Source organism: Spinacia oleracea, chromosome 3 (genome assembly GCF_020520425.1).
Source record: "Spinacia oleracea cultivar Varoflay chromosome 3, BTI_SOV_V1, whole genome shotgun sequence".
NCBI lineage: Eukaryota > Viridiplantae > Streptophyta > Magnoliopsida > Caryophyllales > Amaranthaceae > Spinacia > Spinacia oleracea.
Genome location: NC_079489.1, coordinates 9007371 through 9026199, shown reverse-complemented (window position 1 = coordinate 9026199; position 18829 = coordinate 9007371). Strand labels below are relative to the sequence as shown.

At 37.4% G+C, this 18829-nt stretch overlaps 3 protein-coding genes across 4 annotated transcripts; 1 reads left to right on the top strand and 2 right to left on the bottom strand.

Moving 5' to 3' along the window:
* Positions 1-1609: 1609 nt before the first annotated feature.
* Positions 1610-4918, bottom strand: LOC110786113 (bark storage protein A). 2 transcript variants are annotated; one of them, XM_021990633.2, is made up of 6 exons: positions 4584-4916; positions 3204-3271; positions 2920-3075; positions 2537-2728; positions 2041-2220; positions 1610-1951 (listed from the first exon to the last, which is right to left on the bottom strand). In XM_021990633.2, the coding sequence occupies exons 1-6, from the start codon at positions 4804-4806 to the stop codon at positions 1784-1786; spliced, it is 987 nt and encodes a 328-aa protein (XP_021846325.1). In that variant the 5' UTR covers positions 4807-4916; the 3' UTR covers positions 1610-1783. The 2 variants fall into 2 exon arrangements, with proteins under 2 accessions (XP_021846325.1, XP_021846326.1); XM_021990634.2 differs by lacking the exon at positions 2920-3075 and having other exon boundaries at positions 4584-4918.
* Positions 4919-6128: 1210 nt separating this feature from the next.
* LOC110786114 (uncharacterized) lies at positions 6129-11249 on the bottom strand. Its single transcript, XM_021990635.2, has 8 exons — positions 11019-11249; positions 9857-10123; positions 9652-9710; positions 9121-9180; positions 8964-9033; positions 7365-7434; positions 6633-6659; positions 6129-6513 (listed from the first exon to the last, which is right to left on the bottom strand). The coding sequence occupies exons 2-8, from the start codon at positions 10064-10066 to the stop codon at positions 6464-6466; spliced, it is 546 nt and encodes a 181-aa protein (XP_021846327.1). The 5' UTR covers positions 10067-10123; positions 11019-11249; the 3' UTR covers positions 6129-6463.
* Positions 11250-12687: 1438 nt separating this feature from the next.
* On the top strand, positions 12688-17920 carry LOC110786111 (TOM1-like protein 1). Its single transcript, XM_021990631.2, has 4 exons — positions 12688-12887; positions 13450-14043; positions 14243-14479; positions 17235-17920. The coding sequence occupies exons 2-4, from the start codon at positions 13525-13527 to the stop codon at positions 17655-17657; spliced, it is 1179 nt and encodes a 392-aa protein (XP_021846323.1). The 5' UTR covers positions 12688-12887; positions 13450-13524; the 3' UTR covers positions 17658-17920.
* The last annotated feature ends 909 nt before the right edge of the window (positions 17921-18829 follow it).

Below are 18829 nucleotides of genomic sequence, written 5' to 3'. Positions count from 1 at the left end.
AAAGCTCCTCAACAAGCCTCATGGGTGGTTAAGAAGATCTTTGCAGCCATGAGACTTTAAGTGCGGTTCCTGGCCGTACCTCAGTGCTTCAACAGCCAAGATTCTCCATTCAAAATATTTATTCGGGCTTGAGGACTGCTGCTCCTAAGGTATCTTGGAGAAAGCTGACTTGCAATAACCCAGCTCCTCCTAAGTGTGTTTTCATCTGTTGGCCGGCTTTACATGGTAGACTTTTAACATGTGATAATCTTGCTAAAGTTGGCATTTCTTGTGATCCGATGTGCACTTCCTGTAAGAGAGAGAACGAATCCATCTCTCTCTCTTTTTTAAGTGTAATGTTACAAGTGCAATCTGGAGGGCGATTTTGAGTTGGATAGGCATTACTAGAGCTCCTGGAGATTGGCAGCACGAATTGCAAATTATTTTGCTGAGCTTTATCAAGAATGCAGGTGCTCATCAAATGTACAGGATGATTTTTAGTATTGTTGTGTATATGGTCTGGAAGGAGAGGAATGCGAGGCGTTTCCAGAACACTCAGCAAGTTAATTCTTCTCTTCTTAAGCAGATCCAGGTTGTAGCTTACCTGAGGTGTCTTCAGAGGGCTAAGTTAGCTGTTTTAGTCCCTTAATAGTGAGTCTGTAGTGTTTATTCTGCAACAAGTCTGTGTTGGGAGCCTGTTGGCTTGCTTCTGCTGGGCTAAGTGCAGGCTGAGCAAATGCATCTGTTTTGCTGGTTTCAGGCTGAGTTCAGCTTATTCTCCTGGTAGGGTGCCCTGTTCTGATGTATGCAGGGGCTGGTTCTTTTGCTCTTGCAGTCTGGTTGCAGGCGCCTTATCTGTTGATGTCTGCTGCTGTCTTCGTACGTTGCAGTTGATTCTTCTGTGTTAGCTAGCTTCTGCAGTGTTTCAGCTTCCTGTGTTGACTGATTCTGCAGTGTTTCAGCTTCCTTATGCCTTTACTGGGTTGGGTGTAGGTTGTTCCAGTGTTTCTGCTGCTCTGTTCTGTCCAACTGTTGCTGTTGTTTTAGCTGCTGTTGGGGAGTGCTTTACTAGCTGCAGATTTGCTATGTGCGTGTGCTTGCTCTACTGCATTATGGTGTTGTGCCACTGCAGTTTGGTGATTGTTGTGTTTGTTCGGGTTGCGGGATGTGCACCCTTTCCTGTTGTCTTTTGTTTCTTTGTTTGGACTAATGATTATTCCTACCTTTTGGTAATAAAGTTCGCTATTTTACCCAAAAAAAAACATATGGGAAATGATCAATAACCGGTTTCTGAGTGATGTATATGGGCTTGAAGCCCGACCCGGCCAGCCCATGCAAAGCCACTCTGCGTCAGACCGGAAATTTCAAAATAGGGCACATGCCTATGCCTAATTTTACTAAATTTAACATGCATTGTCGTGCCGGGTCGAGTCTTGTGGTGCTTTTTCCAAAAAAATGCGGCTTAGGTCCAAGCCGGACGCACGACTACGTGCTCGTTTTGGGTTGTGCTCTTTTCGTGCTTGTGTCGGGCCGGCCTTTTTCGTGCCTATGGGATCGGGCCTCAGGCCAACCCTGTCCATAGTCATTTTCAGTTGTCTCCGGAAGAGGAAGACAAAATAAATTACAATACTTAATAGTAAATTAATGCATTAAGATCCACCCCATAATTTTTCATGTTACAGAAACTGGTTTATTACTGATCGAACAGGGCATGTACAAGAAAATAGAACTGGTACAAATCAAGGTAGAATCATCATAGCTTGCAAGTGTTAAGAGGCTAGGATTATTGCAGTGATGAAGTTGATCAAAACGTAGCTTTCTTTCTACCAATGAGTTCTACAAATTTAGCAGCAACTTTGAAAGAATTGATAGCAGCTAAAGAACTGAGACCTGCCAATGCCAGTTTCTCTCCACCTGCTACATCCGATACACCACGAAACACGACACATGGAACCCCATTCGAAAGTGATGCCTGAACAAAACGAAAAATCATACATTGTAATATCTGATCTTCGGTTACAAATTAAAATTTTGATTAGATTTGATTCGTAAATGACTAACATGTACAACTGCAGCACTCTCTTCATCTGCTGTAGATATGCTGAATTCTTCATAAAGGAACTTTGCAAACGCCAAATTTGACATAAACACATTCGCAGTTGAACCTCTTAGTCCAAATACTACTTTTGGCTCTTTAGGCAAGCAAGCAGTCTCGTTCAGGCATTGTTGTAATTTAACTCTCTGTCATCACTCAGAAACCGGTTATTGATCATTAGTCAATACGGCCAGTGGCGGACTAGAAATTGTACTAAGTGGGGTCACTATTACAAAATTATTGAAAAATTAACTAAATTAGGTACTTTTTAATACGAATTAGTCGAAAATTAACTAAAATTATGCATACACTGGATCCGCCACTGACTACGGCTTTGTTGTTTCCGCATTACAAAAATTATGTTTAAGAAAAATAAGTTCAGATAATGGTTAAGAATGTTGAAACAAGGGAAACTCGAGTTCAATTCACAAAGAAAAATAAGTAAAGGTCTAACATTTGTACCTGAAGTTGAGTAGCAAGATTGTACCAATGAGCATCAACAGGAAACCAGAAGATCTCTTCCATTGCTTTCCCATTAGTGAAGAGTTGTACTGGGCTGAATTGTATTCTTTCCAGTAAATTCTCTCCTGTTTGAGGATGATTATACGCCCCGAATTTCAGCTCCTTCTCACTTGTTTCTTCTGATCCGAAATCCTGTTTGTGGGGTAATTAAATGGCACGTGAAATGCATGTAAAGTCAATCCCGAAATCTCAAGTCAACGATCATAATTCGGGAAATGAAGTATCTTATAATATCAAATTTTTATAAGATAGTTTTTCGTAAAAACACGATTTTGTAAGGTAAATTTAGAAAATTTTGTATTTCATATATCCCCTCTGTTTACCAGCCATTTCCAGGAGCTGGTGAATGCAAAAGAATGTGGTACACCAACGTCGCCGACGGACATAGAAGTGTTAGTGCATCCAGCAATGCCATAGTGAACGATCCCCTTAATGTTAAACGTTTGAAGAAGAGATTGTACTGTAATAGCTGCATTTACCTAAGGAGTTCGCCCACTAATTAGATTAGATTAGATTAGATTAATTATTAACTCATAACTACGCGTGGTCAATTAAAAAGGGACAGAGGGAGTATAAAAAGACGAATGTGTGACATAAAAAACTTAACTGTTTGCTCTCCTGTCAAGACATAGATTACATCCACACCTTTGATTTTTCCAATGTTGAATTTCCTACCTGGTCACCACATAAATAATTTAGGAATGCATGTCAAAATCACGTGTTAGTCGGTGTAATTAATGTTAGTTTTAAGTTAATGTTTTCATTTTAAGCTTATATGTAGCGCTTAAGTCTGTACTGCACATATCATTTTACAAGTTAATAAATGTCAAATGATCTTGATGCATTTTTGGCTAAAATAGCTGTTTTATTATTATTATTATTAATTTAATTTTGCCTCAAAAGTAGGGATGTCAGTGGGGCGGGTTTCGCGGGAGACCCGCCCCGCATCCGCCACAAGTAGGCGGGGATGGAGGTAGGTTTGACGGGTGATGGGGCAGGGATGGGTATAAAAATCGTACCCGCCATGGTGATGGGCGGGTGTGGATTTTGTGTTGAACCCGCCCCATCCCCGCCCGCCCCGCCCCATCCCCGCTCGCCCCGCTTCATACCCGCTATGGGTGATGGGGTGAGTTTGGATTTATTTGCATCTTTAGGTGATAATATAAATTTAGGTGAGATTTTTATGTTTTTTGTTTGGATTTTTTTTTATGACGAGTTTTTTTTTTCGATTAAATAGGTTACTTTAGTCATAAGGTATTTTTTTTCTATAGTTAACTTTGATTAATCCGTATATATGACAAATGTTTGCTAAATAAGAAAAATTAGGCGGGTATTAGCGCGGGTATGAAGCGGGGATAAGACGGGGATGGATACCCAGTTGGGTGGCGGGGCGGGGATGGATTTTAGCTTACGCCCGTTGGGGCGGGGATGGGGATGAATTTTGTACCCGCCATGGGTGATGGGGATGAAAATTTTAGGTGGGGATGGAGATGGAGGGACCTACATCCGCATCCGCCCCGCCCCGCCCCATTGACATCCCTACTCAAAAGTCATCTTATCAACTAGGAGTCTAGGACTCTAGAAATAGTTAAAAAGACATTTACCAAACAATTTGGACCTTTTGACTACATTTTTGGCCAAATATTGGGTCGTCTTATTCAGGGTATTGTTGACGTGAGATATACTTCGTACAATCCTTCACGTACTCAAACCAAATCTATTTTTAATCTATGTATCTAATCCTTGATGGTGCTATGCATATATGCTAGTGAGTAGTGACTCATAGTGGCTAGTGATTCTATTTAAAATAAAACATTTAAAATTTAGTTCAATGTACCTATAACACGATAACTATGCACGTATACTTGTGAGTCGTAGTAATAATGTATAAGTGACAATAACATGAAACATTTTTAAATCTTACTCCAACAATATACTTGGTAGTACTTATTTCTAGGATGAAAGAGATCAAAGAAAACATACTAACCAGAGAGTTGAATAAATGGATTTCTGGAATTAGGCACAAAAAGTCCAGAGTTTAGAAGAGGAACTTGTTCAGCAGGGAAGGCCAAAACAAGCCCAATGTACGGACCTCCATGATTGTTTATCCTATCCACGACCTCATGTAATGGATGTGTGGACCTTAGCTGCACACTCTGATGAACTAGCACCATCAGAATCACCACCGTTAATTCATATCGAACGCCCATGATGGTCGATTTTCTGCCGTCTGATCTGATGGTCGTTGTTTACGTGATTCTGATGGTTTCAAATTTCAACTGTTAGTTCCTACAAGGTTGGGTTTAGTTAGATTGTATTGGGCAATTGCCAATTGGATTTATAATGTCAACGGTCCATTTTTTGATTGGTTGTTTAAAGTTTTGTGGGTCATCCTCGTCAGTCGTGAATAACGTGGTGTTAATTCATCCATTTGTCTTTTGGACTGCTTATTAAATGGTACTCCCTCTATTTATTTATTTTTTGGTTTGTTACGTACTCCTTATTTCCTCTTAGGGTATTTCACATTATTTGTTACGTGAAAAAATCTTTCCTTTTATAAATTTATTATACGGTCATTTTTAATTGGTTGTTTTAAGTTTTGTAGGTCATCCTCGTCAGTCGTGAATAAAGTGGTGTTAATTCATCCCCGTTTTGTTTTTGACTGAAAATTGGTGCACCTAAGAGTATTTTTATGTCCATTGATGGTTTTTATTACATTTTTTCCTCTCACATGTAAGGAAAAAATGTGAGAGAGTGCACGGTACACTCGGGTGCATCTAATATGCTTTACTTTTTTACTACTTGAGAGTAGACCCGGTTATTGATCGGATGAGAGCAGGTCAACAATGGATCGAGTCACAAAAGTAAGAGAGTCTCGCCGTAAAAAAAAAACAAAAAAAAAAAGTCACCTTGAAGGGTGTGGTTATGGGACCTGTTAATACTGATCACTGGTCAAAGCGGATCATAGGTCAGTAACATATTAATAATAGGTTAACCAATACACGAGCAAATGAGAAAGAAGAGAGTCAAATGTGAGCAAAGTTGAATACGAATGTGTACATATGACTTTTTTTTATCATAACTATTTTTAAATCCAAAATTATTAGGTGGTAACTTCCACCCTATATTTACCATGTCCAAAAGGCTTTTATAATAAGAACCTTGTCGAATAAAAACTCATGTATCTTCAAGCTAAACATATATCCAATTATCCATTGATTACCCTATCCAATAACCAGGTCTAATTAAGAGCCACTTTTCTCTCATTTACTTTAAGGTTACTCTCCTATCAAACGTCTAACATTTAATTAATTGTCAAATTATGCTCACTAATATATCAACTAGATAGGAGTTTAATGATATGGCATGGTGTCTAACTACTAACTCTTCACACGGCTGGCTTTTTGCGTGTCGGGCCAGGCTCAACTCTATGGCAGGGGAAAAAAGCATAACATAACAGGACTAAAACATAGTTCATCAAAGAATAAGATGATTTAGCGCTGGGCTGCGTAAACAGCTTATCTGAAGACCCTTTCTGCAGTAACTGAATCCTATTCCACACTTCAATCAATTTGAGCATCACTTAAAAGTTAATTAGACAGACAATCATCAAAGGTTACACAGAATTCTCTGTTCATTTCTTCGGAAAAACAACCCTCCATGCCATCGGCAAAACACCAAATAAGTAGGCAACAAAAGATCACTAGAATGGTGGGGGGACGGGGGGTGTTGCACCAAATAAGCATTTAGCAAGGACTGGTGATCGTACTTTCAACGTGGTCAATTTGCAGAACCTGCTGTTCCAGGTTCCTTTCCCCAAGATATAATTAGATCATGTCCTTGTATCTGGGCCTAAATGGCAACCAATTACAGAAGCTTCAGTCCTCCGGTAACATCATCAACCATGTCGGCAGGTCCTACAATAGCAAAATATTATTTAGATACGGGCTTGGAGGTCATAAAACTCATAATAAATTAATAAGACAATGATTGGGTGAAAATTCAAAAAACATATGAGACAAAAGCTGATACATACCAAGAACAGCCATGACCGTTCGTGAATCTGCAAGATAAGAAGAAATACATCATTGAAATGCATTTAAAGAGGTAGCCAGAAACATTTACTGTTAATTTTGACAAGATTTGAAGATAGGCTCTCAAGTGAGGTTTCGTTCTAAGATCAATTGGTCATTTTCTCTCCTCTTCTTCAGTATTAGGACAACTCACATAGGTACTCATATATGGGGTCTCAACACTCAGGATAATACTGTAAACAGTTTGATTCTCAGCCAGAAATCTCCATATCCCAACACTTTGTTACCTCTAATTATCTCTTGTTTCCAGACACTAAAAACAGGTGATTACCAATCAACAAAAACAGAAAATCAAACTGTAAACTATTTACTTTCCCTGTGTGGTGCGCCCACATACACATATGCGTGCCTTTGTACGAGTAGACACAGACACAAAGTATAGATAATGAGGTTCCAGAAATCTTTGTGTTTTCAGGTTTAAGTTCATCTTAGCAGCTTCTATAATGCAAGTATAAGCTACTCTAGGTGGTATAGTCAGTACAGCCTTGTTCTAACCATGGTTACAAGCCAAATCAATACAATTTTTGAGTTCTGACTTGCCCTAATTCCCTAAATGTCAAACAAGCATATGCCTAACAGCAATAATTAACTTGGATGTTCATTATTAAAAAAAAGGAACTTTATAAGGAGTAACATGCTTGATCAATAATAATGTATATTGGTTAACATCTTACTTGGAGCTATTTGAGTTCTTCCGGCGTCTATTACGATATGTGTGGGTATATGAGTTGACTTGGCCCTTTTCTGCGCTTGGAAGAAACAAACAATGAGCATTAACTAGGTAAAGTAATAGTTCAAAAGAAGAACATCTTTCATTTAGAACAAAAAGAAAAAGAGAAAAAAATAATCCACACATCACATACTTGGTTCTCATAACAAGGCATAGAGTGTATCACTAATGAAATCATAATTGTTATTGAAGTAGGCATAAACAAAAGAATTAATGTACTGAACATCTGATAAGGCTTGGTAAAGCAGGACCAGAAACAATTTTGTAGTTCCCAGAAAAATAATGTATTGAGATGATAATGAATAAAGATAAGAAGAAATTTTGAGGAATTAGGTAACTTGGCGCTAAGATGAGACCATGAGAACATGAATCAGCAGATAACATAAGCTTTTTCAACATAAAAACAGAGGACAACTTTAACACTCTAAAGTGTCAGAACAAATACGAAAACTGATGTTGAACCAGGCAACCAGCATATACCGTATGAAAGTATAAAACCACAGATCAGGAATCATAAACCAATGAGAGATACCTCTCAATTCCACCGGCTAATGGTTACATCTTTAGTAGAGATCTAGCATGTCAATTAAGAGAGCAAAACTTCTATCTGGACATCATAATTTGGCAAAAAACAAGACAAGTGACACCAACTACCCTGACACAAAATCCGTCACATTCCAAAGTTTGGACATGAACACTAAGCATCGAATTGAGAGACAGATCCATACCCACGAGAAGACAAATGCAACAAGAAATCCATTACTATGGAGTATCACTGTAACCATCATGTCGGACATGGGCAGCATACAGCATGTACAAAGGGTATGCAGTTGCATACCCTGACAATCTGATATTTAGTTATATAAGTTTTTGAAGTAGCTTTAGACCAAATAATTGCACGCAGCAAGTTGTAATTTGAGCGTGATTAAGTGGTGTGTAGTGTGTTGGTTTTGAAGACTGGCGTAATGGTGTTCGAATCTGGTTACATCCATTTTCCAACACTTGCATCTTCTTTTTATCCCTTCTTCGCTTACTTCAACCACTCAACTTACATAACTTTGCATACCCCATACGTAAATCCTGGATACGCCATTGGCGCTAGATATGGCCACTTGAACCTTCAAAGGCAATGAAACCAGTACTAAATCTAATGGCATAACCATAACAGATACAATGACTCTTAATCAGCAGGGTATTACAAAAGAAACTGAAGGAACAGTAGCTCAAATAAATCAAAGCAAGGCTCAAATATTACTGAAGAGGATCCATAAAACTGAGCTGAGAAATCAACCAAATAAGGCCAACAGCAATACACATTACATATGGAAAAAGGGTTATGCAAAGTCCAAGACTATGGTACATTAAAAAATAAACCTGCGAGTATTGTGTAAGATAAGATAAGTCTGTAATTGAGACTTTCTGTTCGCTCACGAAAGAAGTGATTTGATGCATATATTCTAGTGACTTCTAGTATGTATAAATGGAAATAACAGATCCGAAAATATTCTACTGTTCAACCTACAAATTTCTGAACCATTCTCACCTGTAAAGCTAGCATATCTTCCTCGCTTTCAATTTTGACAACTACTTTAACCTGCCCACACATCTCCCACCTGCATATAGACGCAATCGCAGTAAGTAGTATACCAATATAAAATTGAGAAATTGAATCAACAGAATAGCATTCACATTTAACTCACCTGTTTAATGCTTTTGGTGCTCGGTTATGGAGTTTTTTGTAAAGACCCAAGGTTGCATGACTGCTCAGAAGATAAAAACACAAACAGCAAAATTAAATAAGTAGAAATAGAAGTATCCCTGGTGCTTGAATTTGACATAATTTGCCAGTTCAAAGAGATTGGACAGGGTAATATGCCACAAGGACATGCACAGACAGCAGCTATTTAAGCACAGAACTAGGTAGTGGTTTGGTTGCCAAAAACCCAAACCAACTCATGGATGGCATACTACTAAATGATGCAATAAAAACATGTTGTAGCCTTGTAGGTGTCTAGGGGATGCAACAACGAAAAGGGTAGGTTTTTGGCACAAATTAGCACCTGAAGGGAAGTTGAGAATGGACTGAAATGACACTTAATAACATCTTCGTAAGTTTTTAATAAAGGTATACTCCCAGAAACATATAAAAGAACAATCAAGAAACGGAAGAAGAATAAATCATATGCGAATGTGATTGACCGGTTACATGATTAGATCTTTAGGGCCAGTACCTGCATTGGGCAGCAATCTTTCCTTTGCCCATCTTCAAGTCATTCCTCACTACCAACACCTTTCGAAAAAACAAACAAAAAGAATGTCATTTCTTCATAGACTATCAATCTAACACCTCTTTTTTAGTAGTACCAATCTTATACTTAAACAACTTATGCTGTAACTATATCCAAATAAAAGAAAAGATCAGGAAGGGCAAAGCACCATTTTGAAATCTTCAAGAAGGTCAGCAAGCTTCTCAATCTCAAGGGGCTCTTGGGCACGATTTTTCTTGCTTCCACTACCGGTAGCGCTAGCTTTAGGTGTCGTAGCAGAAAGAAAGAAACGAGGATGATGTCTACCAAAGTAGTATCCTAATGCAAGGCACCCAGCTCCAACTAGAATTGCACTTAGCCATGTCAGAGCCATCATCATACGGCCGATACACTACTTCCAGAAACACCTTAATTCTTATTACCAGTCAATAGCCACCTAGAAAATAAGATGATTTAATTATATAGAACAATCACTCTAACATTGATAATCAATAAATACGCCATAATTAATGTTAGACACAATAATATGTAATTATTATTGTATCATTTATAGCATTGTAGATATATATAGTAAATGTAAACCCTTACATATTATTGTGTCTAACAATTAAGATAACAAAAACATCAAAAAGAAGACAGTAACAATACAACTACCAACACCTCATCACCAGAGGAAAAACAAACAATAATTAGACAAGAAAAACCTACTATACATCACTTAAGGCACCCTACGAATTAAACAGTCGATTTACTAACTAAACAGACAAGAAATGCCATTATCTTGTGACGAGAACAACTATATGACTTATAATCATGGTGATACATACAATAATTCTCCTCATAACATAAATTTCAATCTGCCAATCTAGATGCTCAACACATTGTTACTAAGATTACTAACTCGACGTCTCAATCTACATTCACTCAATCACTATTTCAGATGCCCGCGAATCACCGGACACCGGAAAGGGTGCCGCCTATATAATTTTCTCTGTGTATACAACTAAATATTTAAACATATGCAGCTAATATGCCAACAGTATAGCTAAGGCAAGCATCTTTGAGACTTTGACTGTCATTCACTCACAAATTCAGCAAAACTAATGTCATAATCAACATTTTCAATGCATTTACATGATCAGGTATCTATGATTATACACATAACTTCAATTATTGAATCAATTAGCAATGAACAAGATAATCCAACTAATCAAAAAATATTCAGAAAACTAAAAAAATAACTGGAATCTCAAAACATTCAGTATTTCATATGAAAATAAATGCATATTAACAAAGAGAAATTGGCAAAAACAATTGAAAAAATTACATACCAAGCCGAATAAGCCGAATTTTGCAGCAGCGAATATTATCCAAATGATAAATGGAAAAAAATAAATAAAAATGGCACCTAAAAAATTATCGTCATCGTCAAATATAATCTGCAGAGTGAAGAAAATCCTGGAGATCAAACGGTGAGCAGCATGCCCTTCTCAATGTTTGCGGGCAGCTGAAGAGGAGGAGAGAGAAGACTGTGGTTTTAGGAATAATGGTGGTTTTTGAAGAGACTGCAAAACCAAGACTAAAATCAGTAGTGATCCGGATCCGAGAACAGACCCAGACCCGTTTGTAATTTTGAAGTAGCCCATATCAGCTTGGGTCCTCTTTCTCTTTTATTTTTCTTTTTAAAATTATTATATTTAACATTTTATTTTATAATTTTGAGAGAAGAACAATTTAGGTGATGGAAGTATGGTAATTAGGAATTTTTACAGATACTCCCTCCGTTCTTGTTTATTAGTCCCCTTTTCGTATTGAGATGTTTTTTTATTAGTTCTTTTTAGAATCTTTCTTTCTTTATTTAACAATTATTCCCCTTTTACCCTTATATTACAATTGTAATTCTCCTTTTGTGTCAAATAAATATGCAAGTGATCCCTTTGTTTTCTAATTTAACAACACTACACTCTACCTACCCATATTTTCTTAATTTTGTTTCTCTCTACCACATGACCACATGGGTGAGATTCTTTAGAGATTCACGTACAAGGTGTCCTCTTAGTGGATTGTACAATATTCCATAAGTAACTAATAAAAAGAACGTGAGGAGTACACTTTTTAGGGGGGGAATTTGGCGGAAAAATTTGCACCACAATGTCATTCCTGGTGTTTGTTTTAGTATAAAGTAATATATAGATTAGCTTGCGTTTTGAGTTTTGTTTGAACCAAGTGATCATCAAGTTACTTGTTAACTCATGTTCGTTTAGGTTTGAGTCTAGTAGTTAAGTTATAGATCATGTTCGGACCAGATTACCAAACTCATCTCTTAAATCTTAATTGAGTCCATTTGAGTTTGTACAAGGTTACCTTGGATTTGACTCAAGTTTAAATATTATTTATTTAGTTAGGTCATGGATGGAGTTTCAAGTTATCTCTCAGGAATTACTATCTTTTAAAACTTATAAAATTTCATTTTTCCCTCAAAAAGAAGTACAACCTTTTATATTACCATCTTTAAAACGTAGAATTATATTTTTGATATACTAATATATTTTTTAATTTTATTAAATAAACTGTGTAATATTCCAAAATTCTTTCTAAGATAGTTCTAAACCAGAAAATGTCAGAAAAAAACACGTACTCGTATGTTTTCGACGTAAGAATGAAAAATATAAAGTACAATACAATAACTGAAAGATATATTCGATACAATTATACAAAGTCACTAACAATGACATTATATATTACGTAACAATCTCATTACATGTACAATGAACGCTATAATATAAAATTATTAAATTAAAATCTGCCTAACTATGAATATTCTTACATACCCGCACTCGTACAAAATATTCAACGTACAACTAATTTTACCTTACTCAACATAGAATATTGCCCGCCTCATGTATCATGATCCGTGTCTTCCATTTTTACTTGCCATTTTATTGTGTCCGTAACCGTTTTCATGCAACTTGAAATTTGATCGCAAAGTAGGGGCAAAGTAGGTATTGCATCATAAAGCTGGCGAAAGTCGAAACACTAGACTATAAAAGAAGCAAGTACTGAGTATTCGTCGGAAGCTTCTACCTCAAGTCATAATCGTCATCGCATTTTCCCTGATTATCGCTATATTTCCTCCCCAATTTCTCTCTCCTCCGATATCGCCGGATTGCTGTTCTTCATCATCCACCTTCAATTCCAAGGTAAGACACCTATTCTTTCCATTTCTTGCTATTTTCTGCAAATTATACACGCATTTCCTTCTAATTTCATTTGATCTGCTTAGTCAACTTTAATTTGACCATATTTTTACTTCCATTTTTCGGATTATACTGATGTTATTCGGTGTTTATGCTAATTAAATAATTAATTGATTAATTAATTGTTGTATTTTCTTTGAATCGTGCTGTGTTTTAGTTGAGTTTTCTTTTGGATTTTTGTGCTTAATTTGATATTTCGATCAAATGTCCTTTTCATGATTTTAATTTTGTTCTTTAGTGCTTGGACTTTTTTTCTAGGTGTTTGAACTTTGAATCTTCGTCGTTCCTTCGTTTCCGTGTTGAATTGTTTGATAAATCTTGGTTTCATTTTTGAATTTCTTGTAAACCCTTGTATTTTTCACTGATTCAAGATTCTAACGTGTTTGACGAGTTATAAGCTTCTTTTGAATTTTCTGTTGAATTGTGTGATTGTTGTGCTTTGAATTCAACTGAAAATCTGAAATAAGTTTGTTTCAAATTTGCTGGTTTGTTTTGCACAATTTAGGTCTGTCGTCGCTGCTTGTAGAATAACCGGCGTTGTGTTTTGGGTTATAATTTGGAACTAGAGGGGTTTGTGAAGATGAGTGATAACTTGATGGATAAAGTGACCTCATTGGGTGAGCGCCTAAAGATTGGTGGGACTGAGGTTGGTAAGAAAATGAGTGCTAGTGTGAGCTCGATGAGTGACAAGATGAAGGAATTATTCCAAGGGCCGAATCAGACGGATAAGATTGTTGAGGAGGCCACTGCGGAGACCCTCGAGGAGCCAGATTGGGCCACGAATCTGGAGATATGTGACATGGTTAATCAAGAGAGAGTCAATAGTATTGACTTGATTCGAGGGATAAAGAAGCGGATTATGTTAAAGACCCCTAGGGTTCAGTATTTGTCTATGGTGTTGCTCGAAACTGTTGTTAAGAACTGCGAGAAAGCCTTCTCTGAGGTGGCATCTGAGAGGGTTCTTGATGAGATGGTGAAGTTGATTGATGACCCTCAAACTGTGATTATGAACAGGAACAAGGCACTTATGTTAATTGAATCCTGGGGGGAGTCTTCAAACGAACTCAGATACTTGCCTGTATTTGAAGAAACATATAAGGTATGTCTGTTTTCTAAGATGCATATTCATCTTCCTTCCTTTTTTGATGTGACCAGAATGATAATGTTTTGTACTCGTATATTTCCATCTTTTGCTTACTGGTAAATTATTAAGTAAAATGTTATTTAGAATGAACAGATATTTGTTATCCTTTTTTCATCTTTCTAACGTGTTATTCTTTAATTCTTTAATTTAATAGAGCTTGAGATCGAGAGGAATCCGGTTCCCAGGACGTGATGATGAGAGTTTGGCACCCGTTTTTACCCCTCCTCGCTCTGTCCCTGAAGCAGAAGTGAATGCAACTCTTGCACAGCCTGATATTCCAGTACAAAGCTTCTCAGAAGAAGACACAAAAGAAGCATTTAATGTAGCACGGAATTGCTTAGAGCTTCTTTCAACCGTTCTATCATCTTCTCCCCAACAAGATGTGCTGCAGGTATCCAAACTTAATATTTCAGTTACTCTTGTCTAGAATTAAGTGATATGATCTTAGCTTAACTGTTGGCTCATTAGATGTCCCTTTACAGACAAGACTCGTGTTAGATTAATGTACTATATTGAATATATGCATAACATGCTCGGCGATGCTATATGTAAATGCTTTGCATGATTTTTTTTGGTGTTGGTCATTGCTATATCAAAATTCTTATTGAAGGGAGCTCTAACTTGTAATTAGCCATGCTCCCTGAGATTCTTTATTAGTGCATGATTAGATTCAGATTCCATCAACTGTGTATAGTAAAGATTCCAGCTATACTATTCTTTTCCTACAAGTTGAGGTTCCAGTTTGGTGTTTTAAAATTATTTGTGGGAATAGTGTACTATGGTAACTGGGACTCTGGTAGAGATGGGGTGCTGAATGTTATATTACTTCTTAGACTTCAGTCAACCTGCCTGGTAATTTGTCGTGGTGAATGTTTGCTCATTGTGGCCACAACCATAAAGACTCGAGTGATAGAAAATTCTGCTTCAATTCAATTAAGTTACTTTTCCTCCTGCCTCTCAAGGGTTGGCAGGATGAAGTAGTGAAGGATGGATGGTAAGGAGATACCACAGAGTTTCCTGTTTTTGATGTAATAATTTACATTTCAGTTCTGGATAAATGACATCCGCCTAGCTTCATTGCCCTGAAATGTTCGCCATAATTAGCTTGGAAATTGTGCTCCAGGATTAGTTAGTCTGGTGAGTTTTTACATCAATAAGGTTATCGTGTCATCCACCCTGTACCACTTTCTCCTTCTTTTCCCTTAAAGACATTTATGTTTTGGTGTGCAATACTATACAAGTACATCTTGGGTAGTTAATTACCGTGATGACTAGATGTTGACGTTGAAGGTTCTTCTTTGAAATTAATTTTGTACTTTGGCCACTTTAGAAATTTTTGGTAGAAGAATGATGATTTCTAATTGTAAAACCTAACATCGTGAAAGTTGATGAAATTAATATTCTGCCTTGTGCCTGTGTCGCCAAACTGGTGGTTCCAGGTTTGTGAACCCCCCACTGGGCTAATGCCTTCTGGTTGCTTGAGGTGCTCCTTATGTGCTGGGTCACAGAGTTCAGAAGTTGATCACCTATAGGATGTCCGTTCAGTTGACTTTTTTATCTTAAATTTATTTGGAAAAAGAAATAAAATAATTAATCCTGGTGTTCTTTCTAATTAATCATGAACATCAAGCTATCTGCGTATAAGATGGTCTTGCATGGTCTTGCATGGTCTTGCATAGACCATGTTGTTAGGAATAAGGAGTTGTTGTAAAGACTTTGCCAATTGATCTGAGAAAACTAGAACTTGTCGAGGAACTGAGGCACTGAGATGTCATGCTGGGCTGCTGGCTGGCCTATGTTTAAACAGCCACCCACCCCTTCTTTTTTTTGTTGTCCCAAAATCTGAGGTTATGTTCTGTGCAGATCATGAGATGTTTGTGTTTATATAAGTTCATAGTGCGTTTACAAGGTTTCCCTCTACCATGATTGCTTTTGTTGACTACTTAACTCTATAATGGTAGAGATGCAAGTTCTTGTTCCAAATTCCACCTGCAGACACCTGCGGACACCTGCTGGAACCTCTTGGCATTATATCCATAATAATTGCAATATTTTTGCAATCAATATCCATATTTCCATACAAAGCAGATTTGAAGTTTCCCATTTTAATTTGGGTCTCCCTAGAAACCACATTCCCCCCACTGCCCCACATGTTCAGAGTCTTTGGTCATTATTTCCGTGATGCACACCAAAACTTGACCATCCTGGGATTTCTGTCTGGGGCTCTAGCTGCCCCCACAGTCCCACAGTCCCACCTCATATCATATTCTTCGTATTAGAATTTGGAACAATACCTGCCAAATATAATTACTTGAGTTTGTTGTCTATGCTCCACACTCCCACAGTCGCTCAGTCTTATTGCCTTGACAGTCAACAAAATTATCAAGCTTTTCATTTTGGAATTATTTCCATTGTATTATGCTAAAGGTTTTCTGTTCCTCCATTGTTCTCCCTTGACTGCACTAATTGCTGGCAAGTATATTAAAGCAGTCAGACTCCAGAGCCTTAACAGTTGACAAAGCCAGGCTTTGCATTCTGGAACTTATACTATAGTTGTGCTGAAGCTTTTCTCAGTTGTTTACTGACTTGCGCTCTTAATCTGTAGTAAACTTCCATGGGCTTCTGAAATCGGAAGCTTGTAATGAGCTGCATGGTCCTTTAATTCCACATTTTCTTTTCTCCATTGTTTACTAACTTGCGCTCTTAGTCTGTAATAAACTTCCACGGGCTTCTGAACCCGAAAGCTTGCAATGAGCTACATGGTACTTTGGTTTCACATTTATATGCAGGTTGAAAAGCTTTTATGAATGTAGCAACATTCATGGGAATCTGCATAATGGTTGAATTCCATATACTTTACATATGGACCTGTAGAGTTCAGATTAAACTTCAAAACTGTAGTGTGAAAAATGAAAATTTAGCAGAACGAGCTGCTAATTCTGTTGATAAACATTCTTTCTACTTCTCACCAATTCACCATTGCTTATGTCATTGTACCTTGCTACCTTCTTTAATTTAGCTGCTTGTACTTTGTGTTTTCTGTTTATGTTACCTGTTATTCCTTGTGGTAAGTTCGTCTACATTTGTTAACTAATGCACTTTTTCTAATGTGCTTAACCGAAAGACTTGTTTGTTCCCTTTGGCAGGATGATTTGACTACGACGCTTGTACAACAGTGTCGCCAGTCCCAGTTCACTGTTCAGAGGATCATTGAGACTGCTACTGATAACGAGGCTCTCCTCTTTGAGGCCCTCAATGTAAACGATGAGATCCAGAAAGTCCTCTCCAAGTACGATGATATGAAACTGCCTTCTACTATGGCATCAGCACCAGAGCCAGCCGTGATTCCTGTTGCTGTTGAGCCTGAAGAGTCTCCCCGAGGTGTGAAAGAAGATTCACTTGTAAGGAAACCATCAGGATCCCGGGGCAATTCTCATGGAGGACAACACGATGACATGATGGACGATCTTGACGAGATGATCTTCGGCACCAAATCTGTCACCCCATCAAATTCCGGCATTGAGCCTAAGAAACCAGACTCAGCTAAAGATGATTTCATCTCCTTCTAACTTCTGCATTTTATGCAAAGGAGAGATCTTCTGGTGTTCTGTATTGCTGTTTGATGATGCCTGGATATGTGTTTGAGACCTAAAGGAATATAATGCATAAGAATTTTATAGATGTGATGTAGAGGACTTATAACATTTACATTGTCTATGGCCGCTCCTCTGTAAGTAGATTTGGATACTTCATACTTTGGTGTGTGATTTGAGTAATGTTGAATTCTTTAGGAGCTGTGCTTGTAATTCCATTGGTACACTAATTCATGCCTTGTTTAAGTGTTGAGCACAATTGAAGTGTGTTCTTGTTGCTTCAGGCGATGTGCCTTGCTGTTGAAGGCAAAACCTTTTTGGATGTTGAAATCAACAACTACAGGTTGAATAGTTTCATAAATGGCATTTCCTTAATTCAGAGTTTTTTGTGGGTGAGAAATGAGGATATAGGATGGCGTATCAGTATTATTGAATGGGATTCGGGTTAAATAAAACGAGCCCCTAAAACAGAAACTTCCATTAGTTAGGAGAGTGTTGTAATTTTGTAATTTCGCCATGTGCCCGGATGTAAATTTCCCTTTTAACTCCTGTATTCTTCTCGTTTGCAATTCGGATTGCATAGCACTCAAATGTAGAATGGATGATGACCCTTCTTTTATTTATATGCGAATAGATGGTTAATCATACTCCTTGGTCTCTAGTACAGCAGTATATTTTAGGCAAAATTGTCAAAAAGTACCTTGTTTTTGTCTCAATTAGGAAAATAGTACCTTAACTTTCTTATTTTGTCAAATAGTACCTTGAATTAAAATACTTTATTAAAAATGGGACCTTACTCCAACATTCCGGGCAAAATCAACCTTTTCCGGCCAATTTTTCAATTATCCCTCCAAACTATTGTGCGTGTGCAACAAACAAGCCAAACAATCACGCGCCTTTGCTTACCTCTTATAAGAACAACAACAACAACACCTAGGCAATACTTAAAGATCTACATCCGTTTATTTTGGAGGGAAGCAGCAAGTTTATTGGGGGGAAACCAACTGAATTTAAGATCCAAAGGTATTATTTTCTATCTTTTCTTCTGTTGGATTTCTTGTTGCAATAAACTGAAATTGATTGCTTGTAATTGATTCCCATTACAGATGTCTTCCCATTCTCATTCATCTCTTCAAAGATTTCGCACT

Coding starts and splice junctions, on each gene's coding strand:
- LOC110786113 (XM_021990633.2), bottom strand. CDS start 4,806: ATGGGCGTTCGATATGAATTAACGGTGGTGATTCTGATGGTGCTAGTT. Junction 2,729..2,919: donor CCAGCTCCTGGAAATGGCTG/GTAAACAGAGGG, acceptor CCCCACAAACAG/GATTTCGGATCAGAAGAAAC. Junction 1,952..2,040: donor AGAGTGCTGCAGTTGTACAT/GTTAGTCATTTA, acceptor CGTTTTGTTCAG/GCATCACTTTCGAATGGGGT.
- LOC110786114 (XM_021990635.2), bottom strand. CDS start 10,066: ATGATGATGGCTCTGACATGGCTAAGTGCAATTCTAGTTGGAGCTGGG. Junction 9,711..9,856: donor TTCTTGAAGATTTCAAAATG/GTGCTTTGCCCT, acceptor TTTTTTCGAAAG/GTGTTGGTAGTGAGGAATGA. Junction 7,435..8,963: donor AAGATATGCTAGCTTTACAG/GTGAGAATGGTT, acceptor TTCCAAGCGCAG/AAAAGGGCCAAGTCAACTCA.
- LOC110786111 (XM_021990631.2), top strand. CDS start 13,525: ATGAGTGATAACTTGATGGATAAAGTGACCTCATTGGGTGAGCGCCTA. Junction 14,044..14,242: donor TATTTGAAGAAACATATAAG/GTATGTCTGTTT, acceptor TTAATTTAATAG/AGCTTGAGATCGAGAGGAAT. Junction 14,480..17,234: donor CCCAACAAGATGTGCTGCAG/GTATCCAAACTT, acceptor TCCCTTTGGCAG/GATGATTTGACTACGACGCT.